Source organism: Biomphalaria glabrata, chromosome 10, assembly GCF_947242115.1.
Source record: "Biomphalaria glabrata chromosome 10, xgBioGlab47.1, whole genome shotgun sequence".
Lineage (NCBI taxonomy): Eukaryota > Metazoa > Mollusca > Gastropoda > Planorbidae > Biomphalaria > Biomphalaria glabrata.
In genome coordinates, this window is record NC_074720.1 from 37,177,820 (window position 1) to 37,198,766 (window position 20,947).

At 33.3% G+C, this 20,947-nt stretch overlaps 3 protein-coding genes and 1 non-coding gene across 5 annotated transcripts; 2 read left to right on the plus strand and 2 right to left on the minus strand.

Moving 5' to 3' along the window:
- Positions 1-119: 119 nt before the first annotated feature.
- LOC106053121 (uncharacterized) lies at positions 120-6,604 on the minus strand. Its single transcript, XM_013208593.2, has 6 exons — positions 6,457-6,604; positions 4,588-4,681; positions 4,128-4,273; positions 2,123-2,159; positions 999-1,073; positions 120-315 (listed from the first exon to the last, which is right to left on the minus strand). The coding sequence occupies exons 1-6, from the start codon at positions 6,526-6,528 to the stop codon at positions 155-157; spliced, it is 585 nt and encodes a 194-aa protein (XP_013064047.2). The 5' UTR covers positions 6,529-6,604; the 3' UTR covers positions 120-154.
- A 975-nt stretch (positions 6,605-7,579) lies between these two features.
- On the plus strand, positions 7,580-10,500 carry LOC106053122 (40S ribosomal protein S11-like). The gene is made up of 5 exons (XM_013208594.2): positions 7,580-7,680; positions 8,087-8,212; positions 8,566-8,608; positions 9,521-9,683; positions 10,334-10,500. Exons 1-5 carry the CDS (start codon positions 7,660-7,662, stop codon positions 10,455-10,457), a joined length of 477 nt encoding a protein of 158 aa, XP_013064048.1. The 5' UTR covers positions 7,580-7,659; the 3' UTR covers positions 10,458-10,500.
- Positions 9,218-9,293, plus strand: LOC129928894 (small nucleolar RNA SNORD35). Its single transcript, XR_008780420.1, has one exon. It is a non-coding gene; the product is annotated as a small nucleolar RNA SNORD35 (small nucleolar RNA).
- A 5,583-nt stretch (positions 10,501-16,083) lies between the features above and the next one.
- Positions 16,084-20,735, minus strand: LOC106053123 (60S ribosomal protein L15-like). 2 transcript variants are annotated; one of them, XM_013208595.2, is made up of 4 exons: positions 20,660-20,735; positions 17,214-17,399; positions 16,645-16,781; positions 16,084-16,442 (listed from the first exon to the last, which is right to left on the minus strand). In XM_013208595.2, exons 2-4 carry the CDS (start codon positions 17,383-17,385, stop codon positions 16,137-16,139), a joined length of 615 nt encoding a protein of 204 aa, XP_013064049.1. In that variant the 5' UTR covers positions 17,386-17,399; positions 20,660-20,735; the 3' UTR covers positions 16,084-16,136. The 2 variants fall into 2 exon arrangements, with proteins under 2 accessions (XP_013064049.1, XP_055899995.1); XM_056044020.1 differs by having other exon boundaries at positions 17,214-17,395; positions 20,660-20,710.
- Between the last annotated feature and the right edge of the window lie 212 nt (positions 20,736-20,947).

Below are 20,947 nucleotides of genomic sequence, written 5' to 3' on the forward strand. Positions count from 1 at the left end.
TTTCTATTGATGTTTGTAATTTATCTCCTGAAGTAATCCATTGGTGCTACCAGACAACTGCTGTCAAAGTGTGAGACTCTCTACAAGCAGCTCTTCTGTTGCCACTCATTGTGTTCACATTTCTTACACCAGATATATTTGTTGAGGTCGCAGCTCAGAGATTGATGCGGGCTTTGTAGAATGGGTCTTTCTTGGGGTCTCTCTTCACTGGATAAACATTCTCAACCACAGGAACGTAATCATTTGTATTTCGCTTCTTAACTTTGACCTGCTTCTTTTTAGCCTCCTGAACTTTCACTTCATTCATACCGGGCCCTATAAATATATAAACCAATTTTTTATCTCATATATCAAAATGTATCTATACCCAAGACAAAATATAAGTGTGCTTCAACAAACAAATAAGTGTTATTAAATAAAGACAAAACAAGGTTACCAAGTAAGTAAAGTGCCCCTTTCAGACCTTGCAATTTATATGGCAGATGATGTAAAGGACATCTGCTTCTGTGGCCCAAGGTTAATGAGGGTGTCATGTGGCCAGCACAACGACCAAACCGCCTTTACTTTTTCCCTTAACTAATGTCAGATACCCATAAAAACTGGGTTAACTCAAAGTGCCCTGAATATCCCAAAATTTCTCCAGGATTCCAACCTGGAACCTCTCGGTTCGGAAGCCAAGCGCTTTAGCACTCAGCCACTCCACCTCCCAAACAGAAGTATGTTAACATTTAATTACATAGGACAAAATATCCTTCAAACAAATTCACTGGATTGTATTAACAGAAATTACTAACAAAACTATATCCATTACTTAAACTCAGTAAGCAAGAATATTGTTTTTAAGAAGAGAGGTAATGGAGGAAAAGAATGAGAGTCTTTGTTTTTAGTTCCTGCCTAGCCCAAAAGTTTAGAACCTCTTCAATAAGGAATATCAATAACTATCAACAAATGTATTTCTATCTCATCAATAACAAGAAAAAAATGTAAATAAAACTCACATTCCACTAAGTAGCCCCAAGGATTTGGTAGAAGGCGTCTTTGTTGTGGTGGTTTGATCTCTATTGCTTCCTCCTCTGGAAAACACAAACTAGGTTATCTTTAATAACAATTGTTCTCTTTTAAAGTTTTAAGATTCATTTAGATCCTCATTTTGACAAGACTTTCTGAAATTATGCGGGTAATTCAACTATTATCTGCTATGGAGTTCAAAATTTTATAGAAATAAAAATCAGAAATGTACATGTGTATTATTATTCAACTAATTTCCCCTGCACAAGCTTCCTGAAGCCCTCAGTCAAGAAAGTTTAGTTGAGCTGCAAGCCACTTCTTTCACTGCTTCATCTAAGGTAAATCTAAAGCCCATTAATTCCTTTGTGTGGACCAAATAAGTCAAAGTCTGATGGGGCAAGGTCAGGACTATATGGAGGATGAGCCAGAACTTCAAAATATTCAATGAATTCTTGTCCCTGTTACACATTCAGACTACAAAAAAAAAATGGACCACTGAACCTTGCTTTCTTTGGTGCAGAGAGTGGAGCAGCCATTGTTAATGACACGACAGCGACAATAAAACCTAGAAGGAACAAAGCTGCGCAGACATGACAACAATTAAACCATGAATGCGTCATCTACACTTCAAAACAGTACTACCCACATAAAGGAAAAAAACATGGTGAATAATAATTGACTTAACCTCATGTTTTATTTTAAATACTGTACGAGATTTATGCTAAAAACTAAAATTGATGACATTAAGAAATTATTTTAAATTAAGGTCAGATAAAAGAAAGAAATTAAATTATAATTTCTTCTCATATCACTATTGGTGACACTGGCGGAACAAGCTACATGATGATTCCACTTTACTGTGACTGACATCATTTATAATCATGAACATTGGAACCCAGAAATCATGAAATAAAAAACAAGAACATTGGTAATCAAAGAATTGCTCATTTGAAAGTGATAAACTGAACAAAAGTAAGTGTATGTGTGACTATGACAAAGAAAACCATTTCAGGTATTTTTGTTATATTGTTTGCTTAAATGAAAGCTTGAACCAATTGTAACACTCAAAACTCAACTCAATGTTAAAGAATACTAAATTCATTGAACTGATTACCTTCCATTGGTTCAACTTCATTACAATAATATTTCTCCTGAAATAAAGTGTTGTCTCAATGATGTTAGTAGCTCAAAGAAAAAAAAATCTCATAAAAAGTTTTGTTTGAAATGTAATAAAACTGTTTAACTGACACTTTCTTTTTTTTTTTGTTTTATTAAGATGCCAAACTTACTTTTTAATTTTCATATTTCATTAATAGTCTTCAAATGCATACAAAGTTGCAGAAAAGAAGAAATAGGTGCAAGCTCTGAAGACCATGCTAAATACCTAACAGCACCTCTTGGACCATTATTTATAAAAAAAAAAAACACTTGATAATGAGGCAATAAGCCATGTTTGCACATGATGTTGAAAGTATATCTATACTTCACAAGTTAGCCCCTATAAAGAAAAGACTAATCAAGTTATATGCTAGTAGGCCCCACCACTCTTAAGCACCCAGTACATTTAAAGTTGTTGAAATGTATGCAAGGATATTCAAGGACAGAGTACACTCCCTTGTCTCAGTTTACTACACAGTTCTTTTATAAGTTTTGTGCCTCAATCTGAATATAAGCATTTGTTGTAAATGATGGTGGTTTAGTGTCTAACTCATCCTGCTACTTGGTTGAATCAATATTCTCTTACTTAAAAATCCCTTTGAAGACAGTCATTTGTGCACTGACATGTCAAACATATTTGATGTGTTAATGATAAGTTTGTTGTTTTTTCAAGTATCAGTACAAAACAATTTAGCAACGTATTAATAACAATCTCATTAAAATGTAAATATGTATGATTGAATTTCAGTTTTACTATCTCAATAATTAAAATGCAAAATTAAACAGGGAAGGCCTTTTATTTTAGAAACCACAAGGTTTTTGGAATTTCAAGTTTACCTTTTCAGTCAAACGTTAGTGCTATAACAAAAGTGTAAGCCTGGCTGTCGAAGAAGATTTTATGTTTTAGATTTTGTTCATTTAGGCCTTAAACAAAAGAGAAATTTTCTTTTGGTTTCTATTTGATTTCTTTAAAAAAAAATTGTGTTGTATTACAGGATTTAAATTAACATACGAGTTTCAATGGCTGACCATGACTTTACTTTAACACAAATGATCTATTTTAATAAAAGCCATCGCATATTGTATACAATACATATTGTGTAACTTCCAGATTAAGATACTGCAGAAGATTTAAAATATTTAAGTTATGCTACAAAGCAATTTATAAGTTCAAAAGAGATTGTGTAATATTACAAAAATAAACATGCTGATAAACAAATGTATTCCTTCATCTCAATTTGTTTACTTTGATGAATCTTAAGATTAATTTCTCTCACATGCTCAATGTTTAGAGAAAAACTAAATCTAAGTTTATATTTCCTTATACACAATGTCAATTCTCAACACCTCCTATTCAGTACACAGTATATACAAAAAAGCTAACGATTTATAGTTTTTCTACCACAGTTGAAATCTATTATGTTCGTAAGAAATGTACTTTATGACTGAAACCCTCATGCAATATTATTTGTCACTAGCATTTTTATAAAGTCTGCAAAGAATCACCCTAACACACACAAATATTTTGATTAAATTCCCAACATTACAACAAGCATTTAGAAATAAACTCAAACAAATTGTTTGCAATTCACAAGTCAAATATAATATTTTAATCATTCATAAACCAGTTTCTATATTACAAATTATACATGTATACTATTTACACTGACATGAGGAGTCCAAGCATTGCTTTTGCTTTTAAAGTAGCTAGAAATAATGTGAAAAATATAAAACTAAGTATTTTCTTGAAACTATTTTTCTTAAATTTAGTGCTGTTACACAATCAAATATTTAGGCTTTCAGTAAAATGAAGACATAAATGTTAAAAATTTTGTATCTTCAGATGACAATATCATAACAGTAAAAAGTCAATTAAAATGTCAATTTCAACTTTAAAAACTTTAAGAACTTATTAACCAACAAAACTTTGAAACTAATAATAAATAAATAGAAAATTATGCCTTGGGAAGAGAACTTGGCTGTGGCGCTCTGTGCTTGTGCATATCTTTTTCAAAATCATAGAAACTATATGGATTGAAGCTGAAGTAGCTTTCACCAGCCTTATAGGTGTCTCCTTTCTCAGCAACTTGAGCTTCTTCTTTATGCGCTAGTTTTATAAAATAAAAAAAAAAAAAAATTATGATTATGAAATGATAAAAAAATAAATCTTTAACAGGGCAGATGTTATTTTAAACTACTCTAGTGACATATAAACATGTCAAAAAACTAATCTGTCTGAACAGTGATTTTTGTTAAAGAAGAAGATTATTTTGAATGGTTAGATTTTTTCTGCAAAATAGGTATTTAATTACCAAGAAATTAATGCCTGAAAATAAATTCACTTAAAGGCTGGGAGAATTCAGACTATCCCTGATGCTCTGTTGCAAAATCTATTCCTATATCAATAATAAAGACTCATACCTTTAGTTTTCTTAGGTGGAAGTGGAGGAGCTTTCTTATCCGACTGACCAGGTGGAGACTGACTTGTACTCATAAAAGCTCCACGTGAGAGTCTCTGCAATAAAGTTTTTAATTAATGTTATTCAATAAATAATATAGAGTTTGTATGAAGTCTACAGTAGTGTAAATTACACATATATTGCATTTATGTGACTGAGCTTTTGATTAAATGGTGAGTGCTTACTATGCATTGGGAATATGAAACTCATACAGTCTAACAGATATTTCAAATGTTTGCCAAATAAGACACAGACATGCTGGTCATTTGAGAGAAAGAGATCAGGCAGAAAAGGCTGCTAAGTCAAAGCTAAGGCATTTTATTACATGAAAAGTGGCATGGCATCACACAGATTCTGAGAATGTTATCAGGCATCTTGCAAAAAAGGTCATGTCCTCCTTTTTAAGTTTTTGTCCTCCATTGGGCAGGCATTCGCTTAAAGTGTGAAGATGTCAGGATTTATCGCTATGTTGTTTACAATTGGAAAATATCATCAATCGAGTTCATTCCTTGATCTAACCCACAAATTCACTCAGAGAACCAAAAGATGACATTTTTTTAAACCTCTTTCTTGAGTGGGCATATGTATTTTCAAGGCTGTTCAAAGGAAACCAGTTTCTTAGAACACTTCAAGATCTGTCATTGTTTATTTTGTAAGCTGGAAATAATACTTAAGTTGAAAGAAATAATACTTAAGTTGAAAGAAATAATACTTAAGTTGAAAGAAATAATACTTAAGTTGAAAGAAATAATATTTAAGTTGAAAGAAAGCTGTTGCTCATCCACGGGCAGTGGGCAAAAGAAATTGACTAGCTAGTGTGACAGCAGTGTAGTCTAAGTCTAATAATAAGTCTACTCCTAGTAGCCTACTAAGACCAAGTGACAAGTCGTCCAAGTGAAGTGAAGTCTAACTGAACTAACTCAGTTCTGTCTAAGAGTAAGACTAAGTACTAGATAGAATCTACTATAACTATAATCTAGAGTTAACTAGATTTAGATCTAGTCTTAGATTTTAGATCTACTATCTAGTCTAGATTATTCTAATAATACTTAGATCTAATTATTAATAATAGAAATCTAGTAATAATTCTAATTCTAGATCTAGTCATTCTAGAGACTAGACTCTGAGTCTTGAGTTCTTGAGTCTGACTCTCTGTCCACAGTCTTATCTTCTTATCTTATATAATACAGACGTTACTTCAAAAAAGAAGATGATTACGTCCTACGCGTCATGCATTTAGTCATGCATATTAACCAATGACTTAAATTCTGCCAAGTCACTGGTTTTCCTGGCTAGCTCAGGCAACTCATTCCATGCTCTAATAGCACTAGGGAAGAAGGAGTATTTGTACAAATTTGTCCTAGCATATGGGACGAGGAATGTGCCTTTATCTTTGTGTCTTTCAGAGTATTTTATTAAATTTTGTTTTTGTATTTGAAGATTATGGTTCAGTGTTTTATGTATGATTGCTACTTTACTTTTGAGCCTTCTGTCCTGAAGGCTTTCTAAATTTAGTGATTTTACTAAAGACTAAAGGTGTTACTCTAGTCAAATGTGAATATTCGTTTGTTATGAATCTCACTGCTCTATTTTGTGTCTGTTCCAGTTTCTTAATGTTTTCTTGAGTTGAGGGGTCCCAAACGGAGGATGCATATTCTATTATTGGCCTAACCAAGGTTAGTCCAGTCTGAGTCTGTCGTCTCTCAGTCTCAGAGTCTCTGAACTCTCTCACTCTGTCATGCCAGTCTATGGTATGGTTATTAAGCCTCAACTACACTCTATAATGTGAATTGATTTTTTACATTACTAGAAAGTAGCAAATACGACATACCGTCAAACTCCGTTTAACTTCAGGAGATGTTACTTTGGTTAAACTTGAAATAATTTTCAGACTGTGAGACATTGTAACGGTTGGAGCTGCTAGGGAGAAGAAGAAAATGACATTGACATTGACGTATATTTGTCATTTCGATCTTTTATTTATTTATTTATTTTATAGTTAATCTTTCCCAATCTGCGATCTAAACAAAATATTACATTTATTAAACTATAAATTAGCTATAAATCTTTAATAATAAATATTTGTTTTGTCGTTGGTTGCATATAACTTCTTCGTAACTAAATTTAACGAGATCGAGATCTATATAGACTCTAGATATATAAATCTATATATAGATTATATTCTACAAAATTGTGTTTCTGCTCAAATTGACTAGATATATGAACAGACCACACTATGACTATGTAGACTATATGACTATGTCACGGTGATGACAAATTCTAAGGACTTTAGCTTTTACTTTTAACAAATTTGCAATTATTTCGCCCCTCCTATCCAAAAAAAAAATAGACTAGTGAGACGTTATTTCAAAAATAAGATGTTTACGTCCTACGCATGTTCCTTGTCAATGTAGTTATGCTTAGCATATGACATATTAGATTATTAGATCTACATTCGCATCCGAATACATATGTCCATTGAAAATGTGTGAAATACCGAAATGTGTACATTTGCTTTTCCTTCAATAGCAAATCATTCATCAAAAAATTATTTTTTTTTTGTTTTTTTTTGGTGGGGGGAGGGTAAATAAAATAGGCATATCTTTCGAGTTTCTTCTAGAACACAATGGTGCTGCATTTACATTAAATGAAGCATATATCGAATGATTATTTTATCAAAATAGGGTAGTAACAGTAAATTTAAGTTCCCCTTTCAGATCTTGTGATCTAGGGTAAGAAACGCTAACCAAGAGGAAAAGCAAGAACGCTAGAAAAACTTTAAAAATGCGCGCACGATTACAGCAATATCCACATGGACTTTGTCGCATTAATCGAAAGTAGATTGATGAATTTCTGCTTTGGTTTAGCATACAATACTCTTTTAATTAATCTTATAGTATAATATCCCCACCTTTTTTTTTCTCCGAACTTTTTTTTTAATGCGATACTTTTCTTTGAATGAAGGTAAATAACGCGAGAACATCCTTGTACTACGCCTATCCCATCATCCAATCTTTCTTTCTTTCCTGCAAACATGGCCACTGGTGATCATCAGGTACATGTGGTGTAAAGTTTTTTGTTTGTTTTTTTACACCGAATTTAGCTTTCAATATTTATAACTATAGTTTCTTTTTAAAACTTACACTATTGCATCCATAGGAGAAATATTAAGGGCTATTTTTTAATGTAGCCTAGATCTATGCTGAGGTTTATCAGTCGCTGCACGCTACGGCATCATGATCATGTCGCCTGTCGGCATGACAGTTGCTGAGTTGTCTGTGACTCCTTACTAAAAACTGTAAATCAAGATCTAGACGTCTAGTGTTCTTAGAATGATAGATCTATATCTAGCTTTAGATCCTTCTGTTCTTATTTTTAAATAAAAATCTAGATCTATGTAATCCATTGTACTTTGATCTGTCGCATTCTCATTCTGATTCTATTTTTTTTTTCTTTATTAGATTGAGCGTGCTTTTCAAAAGCAGCCTACAGTTTTCTTAAATAAAAAGGCATACGTTCAAGGCAAGTCAAAAAAGGCTTTGAGATATGTAAGAAATGTTGGCTTGGGATTTAAAACACCCAGAGAGGTATGTAAACTGATCTCAAATGTCTCAATCATACTCAACAAATGTGTTTTTAATTATATTTCTCAGAATTTGTTTTTTTTTATGAGACTGAAGAAGCTCAAAGATAGAACATGGCACTCATGGGAAAATACATTTTACACAAATTTCAAAAACTATAAATCTAAGTGCAGTTGAAGTTAAAAATTGTTAAGGCCCAGTATCATTATTCAAGCTAATAAATAAGGGGAAAAGTTATAATACCCAATTTGTGGACATCTTAATAATTGCAAATTCATCTTTTGAAAAACCTAACCTTTAGTTAGCAATATTTTATTAATGAATTTATGTATTTATTTATTTATTTTCAATTTCAGGCCATCGATGGCACTTACATTGACAAGAAATGTCCCTTTACTGGTAAGTGTTTGTTTTTTTAAGGTCTCTTTTTTTTTCTTCTTTCCCTGTTCCTGTAAATGATGAGGCTCATCACGATGGTCTTCTGAATATATACTGAAGACATTTTTTCCTTCTGACACAGGACCTAAGAAAAGCACTGGTTTTGGTTACAAACATGGTATAACTCTTTGTCTGTCCCTGGCTAGTGATAGTAAAATGTTATTTTATTTTGAGGTTGTTACTATTTTTAAACTAGTAGAATCATTAATAGCCTAGCCCTATACTTGTCTTTGTTTTCTATTAGTAGTATTACTAACATCACATTCCATCCTGTTAATGTTATATCTTTACTAATTTTTATATTTTTCATAAAATTAAGTTTCCATATTTGAAATTAGAAACTATTAAAACATTTATTTTTAATTTTATTTCTCTTACTGATCTATTTAGAAAATAAATAATTCAAAGAAAAAAATATAATCTTTCCAAGAGCTATTAAATCACACCTGGTTGTTCATCTGATCCACTTCACACATATCTCTTACATAGCCGTAGATTTTATAACAGTAGAAAGTAAAATTTAAACATTCCTATTCATGTTGTTACACCAAATTATACATTTTTCTTTCCTGTACATGATGAGTTTAATCACGATGGTCTTCTGAATTTCCACTGAAGACATTGTAATTTTGACTGATGCAGGCTTTTCTGTCAGAAATGTTTTCTTTTTACACCACCCCATAAAGTAAAATGACATCAAGCAAAATAAAAACGTTTTAGCCATTGATTCTCTACCTGTATATTATCAACAGTCACATATAAAGCTGCAAATATTGTCACCTAGCATTAATACACACTCCCATTGTACAACATGACTTTGTGAATCGCTGAATATTACCTAACAAAATATGTTCAATTTTTATTTTTTTTTAGGAAATGTGAGCATCCGTGGTAGAATTCTGACAGGTCGAGTCTTAAAGATGAAAATGATGCGGACAATTGTCATCAGAAGAGAATATCTGCATTATGTTCGGAAATACAACAGATTTGAAAAGAAACACAAGAACCTTAGTGTGCACTTGTCACCTTGCTTTAGGTATTTGGGCTGAGTTACTGAAATCTTATATCTATTTAATTTTTTTAAATTACTAAATATGGTTTTGCTATAGATAGAAAAAAAAATTGATAAATAATAAAATAAAAAAAACCCTAATAATATTTAATAATCATTTGTTATTGTGATTGATAGATAAAATGCTGTCATTTTACTAGACGCACGGTAATCAGTAGAATCAAACTCATTTTTTAGCAAGACTTTATAAATGTTTTCTCATGCTTTTAAATGATGATTACTTGTTCATTTAAAGTAGTATCTTATGTTACATCATAACTTGAGTTTTAACTCACGCATGCTAATTACATAATCACACTTACACCTGTTTAGTTTTGTGTCACCAAAGAAATGAGGGTTGAGTCTCAATTGTCTACTAGAGTGTTCATTGTGGTTAATATCTCCATTTTCTTTTGATCCAATGTTTATGTATCACAATAGGTTTAGTGTGAATAGGCATGTTTTGGATTTGCTGGTATTCTTTTATTTAGTCACTATATGATGAATGTAATCACGATGGTCTTCTGTATTGATGTTGAAGATGTTGTTTGGTATCTGAAATACAGTTCTATGTTGTACCTAGCTTGTTTTTTGTGTTTCATATCCTAATGTAAAACATTTTATCTGATTTCCAGAGATGTAGAGATTGGAGACATTGTGACTGTTGGGGAATGCAGACCACTATCAAAGACTGTCAAGTACAATGTTATTAAAGTCACCAAGGCTTCTGGCAAAAAAAAAGGATTTAGCAAGGCTTGAATCTGATGAAAAGATGACTCAATAAAGTTTTATGTAAATTACAGTCTTGATTTCCTTTTTTTTTTTTTTTTGGTCATTGTTGTTTAGTTTTGCAGAACAGGCTAGAAAGTTTCTACACTTAAAAGCAATAAAAGCTAGATGCTGTGATTTGTAATGCTAACCTAGATCATTCTAATTAAATTGTGTTCCTAAACATAAGGATAGGATTCATTCACTTTTTTAAAATCTAGTTTAATGAACCAAAAATATCCTGAACGAGAAAAAAATTTAAGTATGCCAGTTAACCAGAGATTGAAAGGGAGTTGACATTGCTAATCACTATTGGGCCATCAAAAACGTTACTTGTGTTAAACAACTATTAAAATTTATTACTAGGGAGTTGTATGCATTTATTGATCTGATGCTCAGTATGTGCGATTCTATTGAAAGCACTTTTCTTACACAACTTTTTATGCTGTATTCTGGTCAGTATCAGAGGAACCGTGCTACAGTTGACCCATGGTCGATTTTAATGGTTACTAGTTTATATATTGTTCAGTTAACAGATTTGGCTTTGAGTATAATATACATTAAACATAATCAATGAAATAAGGGAGAGAAGTGAAGAAAATTGGCATTTCCAAATGAAAGGCATAATGGCACTGGAAAAAGTAGTATGCCCACCTTTGATGGTCCATGCCCTGGAACACCGCTTCAGCTGGTGGACCAATGAACCATGTGAGGGTGGTGGGGTGATAACAGGGCCAAAGGCCTTCTCGACTAACGCCTCAGGATCAAGTCGAACCACCTAATTGGAGGTGCTCAGCTGTGATCAAGCATGGGCGCCCTGCCATGCAACTATCTCGTTACATCAGATGTAATTATGATAATTAATAAATGCATACTGGCTCGGCTGTCACCCGGGTTACCAAAGGCTAAGCTTGTCCGTACAAAAATAAAATCTCTATAGAAACATGGAATGTGAGGTCATTAAGAGGAACTACAACAAATGTGTTGCAAAATGGTTTCGAATATCAAGCCGCCTTATTTCTATGCAGTTAAATGCATCACCCTTCAACATACAAGCCAATACTCCTATGATGACGAGACAGTAGAAGAATTTTATGAGCAATTTCAAAATGTCAAAGTCCATCATGGTGACGCAGCGTTTAAAGTCAAGCATCCTTACAGCCAAAACAAGTTTTCCTGTATATGACATTGGTATGATGACCTTCAAATTACAACTTAAACAAGGACAAACCAGTATCAATTTCGACAATGTATAAACTGAAAGATCCCCAAATCAATGCCATAGTTGAGGCACAATTAGGGGGACGCTCTTGGGCTCCAATGACTAGGATAGGATATCGAACACAGCAGTCACATAGGGGCCTACTGGGTATACTGCCCCCCCCCCCCCCCCCCAAAATAAAATAAAAAACCTGGGTAACAGAGGATATATGCCTACTCCAACTTTTGTGACAAGCGTTGGGAGCTTAAATGGAAAAGAAAAAATTGCAACCCAAAATATTTCTACGAATACAAAGGTATCAACATATGGAGTACAAAGGAAATGAATAAAGCGAAGAAGAAAATAGAACACAAATGTCAAGAAATTAAGGAGGAACTCAACAGATGCGACAGTTTAAAAAAAAGCGTGCTATCTGGTAAAAGACCTCAAAAGCATGGAAGAACTACCGGTACCACAATACAAGTAAAAAAAAATGTTTGAATGAGGAAAAAGATGTGAAAAGAAGATCAAGTTTGAAATTTTAAAGACCAACTGAAGAGGTTTCGGGGTCAGACGCGGAAACCGGTGTAATACTTTTTTTTAGTTTCATAATGCTTAAAAAACATACATACGAAATATTAGACATATATTATTTGTAATTATTTAGATATAAGCAATTTAATGTGCGTTTTAGGGACTATTAAATTTCACGACCTCGAAGCCATTCGAGATCAGTATTTCCCAGACAACCAAGGTCGATGACGTAGTTTAGGGGAAATTATGTCAATTTTTTCAGTTTATGGCTTAGCGTATTTCCCTATTCCTTTTTACAGGAATGCCAGTTTCTGAAAACGAAGGCGACCAAAACACACCAATTTATAAAAAGTGGATGTTAGAGTTGGGGAAATTAGGTCAAATCACGCAATTTATGGCTTTGCATGTTAGATCTACTGTTTGTCGGCTTATTCTTGATCTAGTCAAGCGAACAGCGTTTCAGCTCAAGCAGTACCGCGCGCCTCAGTTCACATGTTTCGTTTTAGTCAAGTTACGCAATTTATGGCTTATGTTACTGCTTCAGGCTTATTCTAGTTCTACTGCTTTTGATCAAGAGCTAGATCTTCTTTTCTCAGATCATTAATGATGTATGAAGTAGACCTAAATTTAATTAGATGAAGTCTAGATCTAGAAATAGTAGTATTGGATATTTAGAGATTAGACCTATCTATATAGATCTATCTAAAGTAATCTAGACTGATTCGATCGAGGTGCTGGGCCTAGATCTAGAAAAACAAAGTTTAAAATTATATACTCTATATATACACTTAATAGTGATTATTAACCTATAGTCGTCCCTCAATAGGCCAAATTTACCTCTATGCAACATAAGCTCTAGCGCTAGCTTAGGGCCTCCAAGAAATATTTAGTAGTTACATACAATATCTGGACTTATAGCCTATGGGGCTCCATATTTCAAATAACGTATGACCTTTTCAACTCTAAATATAGCGTTGCAAGGCGTGTAGGGGTTTTATATTGCCTGGTCCCATGACTAATGATCAATTGTGGCCTACCCTACAATGCAATTTTGTAAAAACTGTTTTAAAAATTTACAGTTTCCTTAAAATACCAGAACGTCATAACAAACTTTATATAAACATCAAAACATTAACCCGTGTTTTTCCTAGAGTCGTTGTAAGCAACTGCTTTTCATCAGTTTTATTGTAAGGTGATGACGGTGTGCTGGTGGTGACGTTTGGGTCCCATACTACCATTCTTTCTTTTTTTTTTTCATCTATGTTAATCACACCGTTGATAGTATTACCTCTTTTCTTCTCCTTTTTTTTTTTCAAAATAATTAAGCATCGTTTTTTTTTATTACCAGAAATTTATCATGCAATAGTGTCTTTCATTTGAATGGCTACTTTGTCGTCTGGTATGTGCACTGAAAAGTTGTTCGAGTGGCCTAGAGTTTATACCCTGACACAGCACCAATGTTGCTTGTTTTATAACCGAATCGTCAAAAAAAAAAAAGTTGACAATTACTGACGGAAAGTAATTCATCGCATAGTGAATGTTTGTTTTCGTCTAGATTAAGCATGCAACAACCTTTCTTTTAGTGGCCATAGCAAAGATTATCGTTTAGGTGACATAAGTAACAACGACAATGTCTTAGCAGTAGGCCTACATAACTTCTTAAGAAAAAACCACAAACCGTTACCTCCACCAACAGATTCAACATAATAGACCTGTTAGGCAATGCAATTATAGCAAAATACTAATAAAGGAGAACCAATCTGAGCCTTGTTCATTCATATTTGACAGCACTCAAAGAGAATTAAAATTGTATTAAATTCGCATTTTTTTTTTCTAAAAATGTATTTCGAACTCCGATGACGAACTACCCAAAGAAATTTGTCATTTGTAGGTTTTTATATTTGTGAGAACCATAAGTCTACAGGATTGACTGAACAATTACTCTTAAGTAATAAAATACTACCATCTTACTTTTAATTACGATGCCAGGGCAATGATGATTTTTCAATATGAGCGGACAGTACAACAGCTTTCAGGTATTGTTTCAACAAAAGCAGCCACTTGCGCATTATGTTCACTGTGCTTTACAGTACTTCAACATGGTCTTAAAATGATTCTGTCAGCTGTTCTCAGGAACTTGCATTGGAATGTCTTTTAGTAAATGTACCGATACATACCCTATTAACTAATGGATTTCTTTAGCACACAAAATATTTGTCATGGGGGGGGGGGGAAGGCATCAACATATTCCTGAACCCGGGCCCACGGGTACCTTGATACGCCACTGTGTAATAGAGTACTTGCGGACTAGAGACGCGGCCGAAGGGCACACTACCGGGCCCCGTCATTTTTCTTTGATCTATCAGGCTATCCGTGCGGGACACGCCATTTATGTAACGGCCCCTTGACGCTGTCAGATCAATGTGGGAATTCTTATACATCCCCGCACAGAGCAATGATGATACTCTCGTACTTTCTCAGGCACTTGTTGCGCTACTCTTTTGGCCTAACCGTCCCCTCTCACCCGGGCGCCACGATGAGGCAGCGTAGCGTGCCAGGGCGGGAGTGGACAAGATTTCTGGTGAACTTTTTACATACCGGTACATAAGGCTCGGCTACTTCATGTTCTCTTCTCAGCGCTTCACCGAGGTACCGGTACTCAGAGGCTATTAAGAGATTAGCCATTTTCCCCATTGTTTAAGAATTAAGAAAGAATTTCGGAATATTGTTTAGTTTAGGAAATCGACTATGATGCATGCGGACAATATGACCAGTTGGGGCTTTTTTAGCATGACATGGTGTGTATTCATGATGTAACCCAGTAATGCCCAACCTAATTCAATCAGAAGGCCATTTTAATTTCCAACACTAGTGTCGCGGGCCACATGATGGAAAAGATACAAAAACTTAATGAAATTGACCCGAAACTATTTTATTTAAAAAAAAACGCGTATGTTTCAATTTTCTTTTTACACAGCAAAAAATGGCGTAAGTTCTGTTTATATATTGTTTTTTTTAAACACTTTCTTCATAAAACAAACATGTTGGCTAGCATTGGTATCATGTTCTACAACAAAAGTAAAAATCCGTTCACTTTTCATAGTAGATAGTATAGTCCTATTTCATGAACGCACAAATGTTATCCATTAAAAAAAAAAATCATGGCCGTAACGTAGGTAAAGATACATTTTGAACACTTTTTGTGTGGGAGATTTACCATCTTTGGTCGTATCTTGGGCATCACTGATGTACCAAGAAAATAGTATATTAGGGAAGATGTTTTGGTTGGGTGAGGAGAGAGAACAAAAATTAGCTTTGGCCTAAGTTAATTCTTCCATACCCATTCTTGGTAAAGTTGAAACTTTGCACAATTATTCATTGGCGAAGACAATACCGGTATATGAATCTTTTTTTTTTTCTAAATTAAACCAATACCAAGATAATTGTTTGTTTCATACCAATTAAGGAAATTATTCCTTCAGCATTCAGAGATATGGCTAAATAAGTATTCGTTAGGCCAATAATAGAATACCGGTATACATCCTCTGTTTGGGACCCCTTAACTCAAGAAAACATTAAGATACTAGGACACACAAAACAGCAGAGATTCAACATTAAACTAGAGTAACACCTTTAGCAAAATTACTTAATTTAGAGAGTAAAGTAGCATTATACATAAATTATAGGTATCTACTGAGATTCAGTAGCATTTAAATAACAGAAAATTACGGTAAAAAGTTGACAAGTATGTATACTGGTAACCACTACTATAAAGGTACCTGAGTACATTAACTAAAATGAAGGAACTAGTCAAATTAAGCCTTTTCCCACTTAACATATTTAGAACTTACACACACACACAGAAGAAAGAATTCTGAAAAGTTTTATTTATAGCTTTTATTATTACAGTTTGAAATAACCAAAGCAAATATAAATTATCGCTTGCGACGCATGGATACAGTATTGTGTTTGCGCCAGTTCCTCCTCCTGGATCCACCAATAGTTTTGTTGAAAAGATGTCCTTTTCCAAGACCACGGGATGATTTTCCGGCTGATGTGAGACCACGCAGCTCCCTGTGCTTGTGGACTGGGTTGCAAATCCATTGGATGGCTGGGTCACGTCGAATGGTCTTGTGGAAAGGATCAACCAAAATTACTTCAAAGAATTTATAAGTGGAATCCTGACCTACCCAGTAGGAGTTAAGGACACGGAGGCCACCACATTTTCTTCCAACACGTTCCTGAAAAATTGAAAAAGTGAAACAACTGTATAAACAGTTATCAAGAATGTAAAAGCTAAATCTGATATAAATAAAAACAATGGTTATCAGAAAATAAGTAATGTCCTCAAAAGTCAGTCAGAAGACCATCGTGATTAAACTCATCATAGAAACCAATGTTTTACCTAGTGGAAGATAAAAATTATGTATGGTATATTTTTACCTCTGCAACACTTCTCTGATTACGTTGAAACTTCAGCTGGTTAACACCATGTGTCTTGGGTTTACCATATGTGCAACCCTTAGGAACTGGGCGTTTGCGACCACCACGCTTGATGCGGACACGGTATACAACATAACCTGAAATTTATACAAAAGGTGTCATCGAAGCGATAGATGAAAAAAAAAATTAATTAGGAGGTCTATTGATAATCCCACACATTCACCTTTAATTTATCTAATAATCTGAATGGATCACAGCAATATTAAATACTGATGATTTGATTACTGTGAACTACACACATCATTGTTAAGAATATGAGTGTTTTTTTTCTCCAGATAAGCAGTTTAAAAAGAAATTCCCAATAAATAAAGAGTTTATTAGAACATGAAAAATGTTCTTTTGTGCAGCACAGAACATTAAGATTCTCTTTAGTAAAGAATAATGCTTGAAATACTATTACAAAAAAAACCTAGAGTAAGAAACAGCCGTAAAAATCTAAACCATACCAATTAATACTTTGCCAATTTCTATAAATCTGCATTAAAAATACAAAAACCAAAACATCTTACCTTGTTTGGCTCTGTAGCCTAGTCGTCTGGCCTTGTCTGGACGAGTGGGTCTTGATGCTCTATGGATTGAAGACAACTGTCTGTATTGCCAGCATCTCACGCGGATAAGAAAGCGCATGATGTCTGACTGCTTCTTCCTGTACAACTCCTGGATATACTTGTAGGCGCCCATTTTGGCAAATCTAACTGAATAAAAAAGGTAAACCCATTAAATTAAGATAAACTAGTATGCAATGAACTTTAACAATAAACAATGCAGTCAGAATTTTTACCTGACAAATTTACCTACACTGCAAAATTAATTTTAGGTCAATAATTTATACCTATTAAAAGAGTTGGTTTTAAATTTGATGCAAGGGCTCATCTAATTAGATTTAGACTAGCTTATACCCATGCATTTTTTTGTTCAGTTGGAGGCAGTCAGTAAACTGTCACAGGTGAAAATGTATGAATGTGAATCCAATTTAGCATGTTCTAATGTACCAATCAGCCTTTCTACATACCGGTACGTCGTAGGATGCAGTAGCTTGCAGCATAGCGACTATACAATGCAAACTTAATCTAATTTTTATAATTAAGATAACAGATATAGAATCTAGATTAGATTCTATATTCATACGAGTGAATAGGATTTCCAAATCAGGTAGCTCTAGTCTAGATCTCAGATGTACCTGAACAGTTTTTTTTTTTTTTTACTATAGAATATTTCGTCCTACTCCTAGCCTAAACTTCCTACCTAATTTGACTGCACAATTAAGGCTATGCAGTGCTCTTAATTTTTTCAAGGATTCTTTCCTCTATTCAATAATATACAGTAGGAACATTAAAAGCTATTCAAGTTACTAAGTCAAGTATTATAAGTTTCATGTATTAAACATTTTTTGTCAATAAAAAAATATCTGTTGTAAATGTGTAAGTGATTTTAGCAGTTGATCCTACTTCCTGAATACATTACTTTCTTACGAATAAGAATGTAATGTTACAGTCTACCACTTGTTTGAAATTAAAATAAATATGAGGACATAATCATGTATTTCTGGTGAAAATTACATGCAAATAACTCAAATAGTAAATAAGTTACAGCATCTTTAATGTGAAATTTTCCTTTTTCGGTCAATTTTAAAGAAAAAATATAGGCAAAATTTTCGCCACTAAAATTGTTATAACTTTTGTTCTAATCAACTTTGAAACATAAATGAGGTATCAATAAACTCGGTTCCAAAAGCTCTAACTAACTATATTAGTTTCATTACAATATATTGAGTCTGAAATTTTTATCAAAGTACCTAGTAAAGGAGTGTGTGATGTAGAATCCTAGATATATATAATTATAATAGAGGGTTGTGCCTTCTTCACACCAGACCTTGATATGTGGGGAATTTATTGTGGGTCTTAATCCCATCGATCCGGCCACTCTTAGCTGGTGCCCAAACCTCCTGAAGCCAAGTGTAGTAGTTATGTGAAAATCCGTAAGACAGGAAGTTAAAAAATTGCGTCAAATTTTGAGATCCGTTTTTCTTACTCTCTGTACATAGGCCCTTGAAAAAAGCGCCTTGATTGAAATCTATTATTATTTTAAATTCATTGAAATCGTTGCTAAAAGAGGTGAATATGGATACATTTTATATTGTGGACTTTAACTATTAAATTTCTTATTTAATAAGTAGATCTATCATCTACGAAACTCAATTCCAACTTTTTAAGCGGGGTGTGTGTCTCAGACGCTCTCATCACACTTGCTCCATCATACTCCATGACCATGTCAACAATGTTAGGTCAAAACGACACAAAAAAAATCATAACTTTCTGTTAAACATAGTCATAATTTATTATACACCATTACTGCCATTAGCATTGGAAAGTTCTTTCAAAGTATTTTAATGATGTACTAACGAAAAATTGTTTTTTCAAAGATAAATTTTTTATTTCACATCCCTACCAAGTGACAAGGGCTCAATTTTGAGTCAAGACAAGCCTTTTTTAAAAGTTTTTTTGGCAGCGAGTTGAGTGAGTGGGTAAGAGTAAGACAAGAGTGAATAATCATAATCAGATAATGTAGCTAGGCGAAAAAACGCGGAAGTGTGAAAGTAAAAAATGACCGATAAACTTGAGATTGCGTTTTTGACTTTTTTTCACATGAACCACACTTTTGAATGAAATAAGAGAAGTTTTAAACTTGTGTTATCGATTACTTTAGACCATGGCCTATATAAAGCTTAATTAAGGCTTTTTTTAAAAGTTATTTGTCATTTTTACTTTTATTATAAAAAATACTCATTTTTTGTTTTTAGCAATACAGGGTCCAGGAAAATGATCAATGATTCATTTTTTTTCCTATGGTAGATATCATGCCTGGCTATAATTCTGCCAAGTTTTATCTCGATATCTCCGTCGCATCGCTCACAAACTTGAAAATACGGTTTACCATTGGGGGCTATGGGTTTTTCAGAATTTACTGAATTTTGATAAGAAAATTTCGTCATCAATGTAAAACCACTGGAGGCCATGTAAGGCCTAATATTCTGGATATATTCAAATAGATTTTATGTATTAATCGTCGTCGCATGAATTATAAAGCGCATTTGAAAAATAATTGTTTCAGACGATTTTGATCCCACTTTTAAAATATTTTGTTATTTTCTGCCATCAGAACGCCGCCATTTTGTCCCCGCCTCTCTGACAATTCTTGTAGATCTAGACCCGATAATTTGTTTATTACATCAATATTTACATTTTAAACAAGTAAAGTTCATAAATATAAATGAAATTTGATTTGTGAGCTAGAAATTCACTATGAATACTAAATCTACTATTAAATTTCTTATTTAATAAGTAGATTTATCCTCTACGAAACTCAATTCCAACTTTTTAACTTATTGAGCGGGGGGGGGTGTCTCGCTGGCTTAGCGAGAGAGAGGCTCTCATGATGACTCATCTCTTTTGTTCCATGGCAACAATGTTAGGCCAAAACGACAAAAAAAAATTAATAACTTTCTAACTATTAGACATACAGTCATAATTTAAACACCATTGGAAAGTTCGATATAAGTATTTTAATGATGTACTAACGAAAATTTATTTTTTCAAAGATCAATTTTTTATTTCACCTCCCTAGATAATGTTAGATTGATCTATTTCTAGATCTACCTTAAGTCTTAGATACTAACATACTAAAGGAAAAATATAGATCTAATAACTAATCTGCAATTGACATAGTCAATGTTGAATGTATCTTTGATCTAGAATCTAGGTCTCTTTCTCTCTATATAATATATATCTTTCATTATGGAGAAAAAATCATTTTTAAGTGGGTGCACAAATCTAACGAAATTTAAATGTTGAAGAATTAAAACATCGACACTTATGTAATTCTTGTGAGGATTAAACATATTTTGAAGCATAATACAGGTGATCATTAACGATTTAAAAAGCTATATAACCATTACCTAGCGCCGATTCCTCTGTTCCCCTAGAAAAGGAAGTTCTAAACCGGAAATTGTCAACAAAATGATTTCAACTCTCTCGCTCTTTTTTTAATTATCGCATTTTTACTCTTTTATTAAAAAGAATAAGTTCTATTTAATAAGTTATATATATAGCCTAAACCAGCTCGCGAACAGATCTATACTGTTTTAATACGAAAAAAGAAAATGATAACAACATATATAGAGGAGGCATGCTACGGCTTGAAAAGTGCAATGTGCCAATTATAAAAAAGCAAATTTGAAATAGCC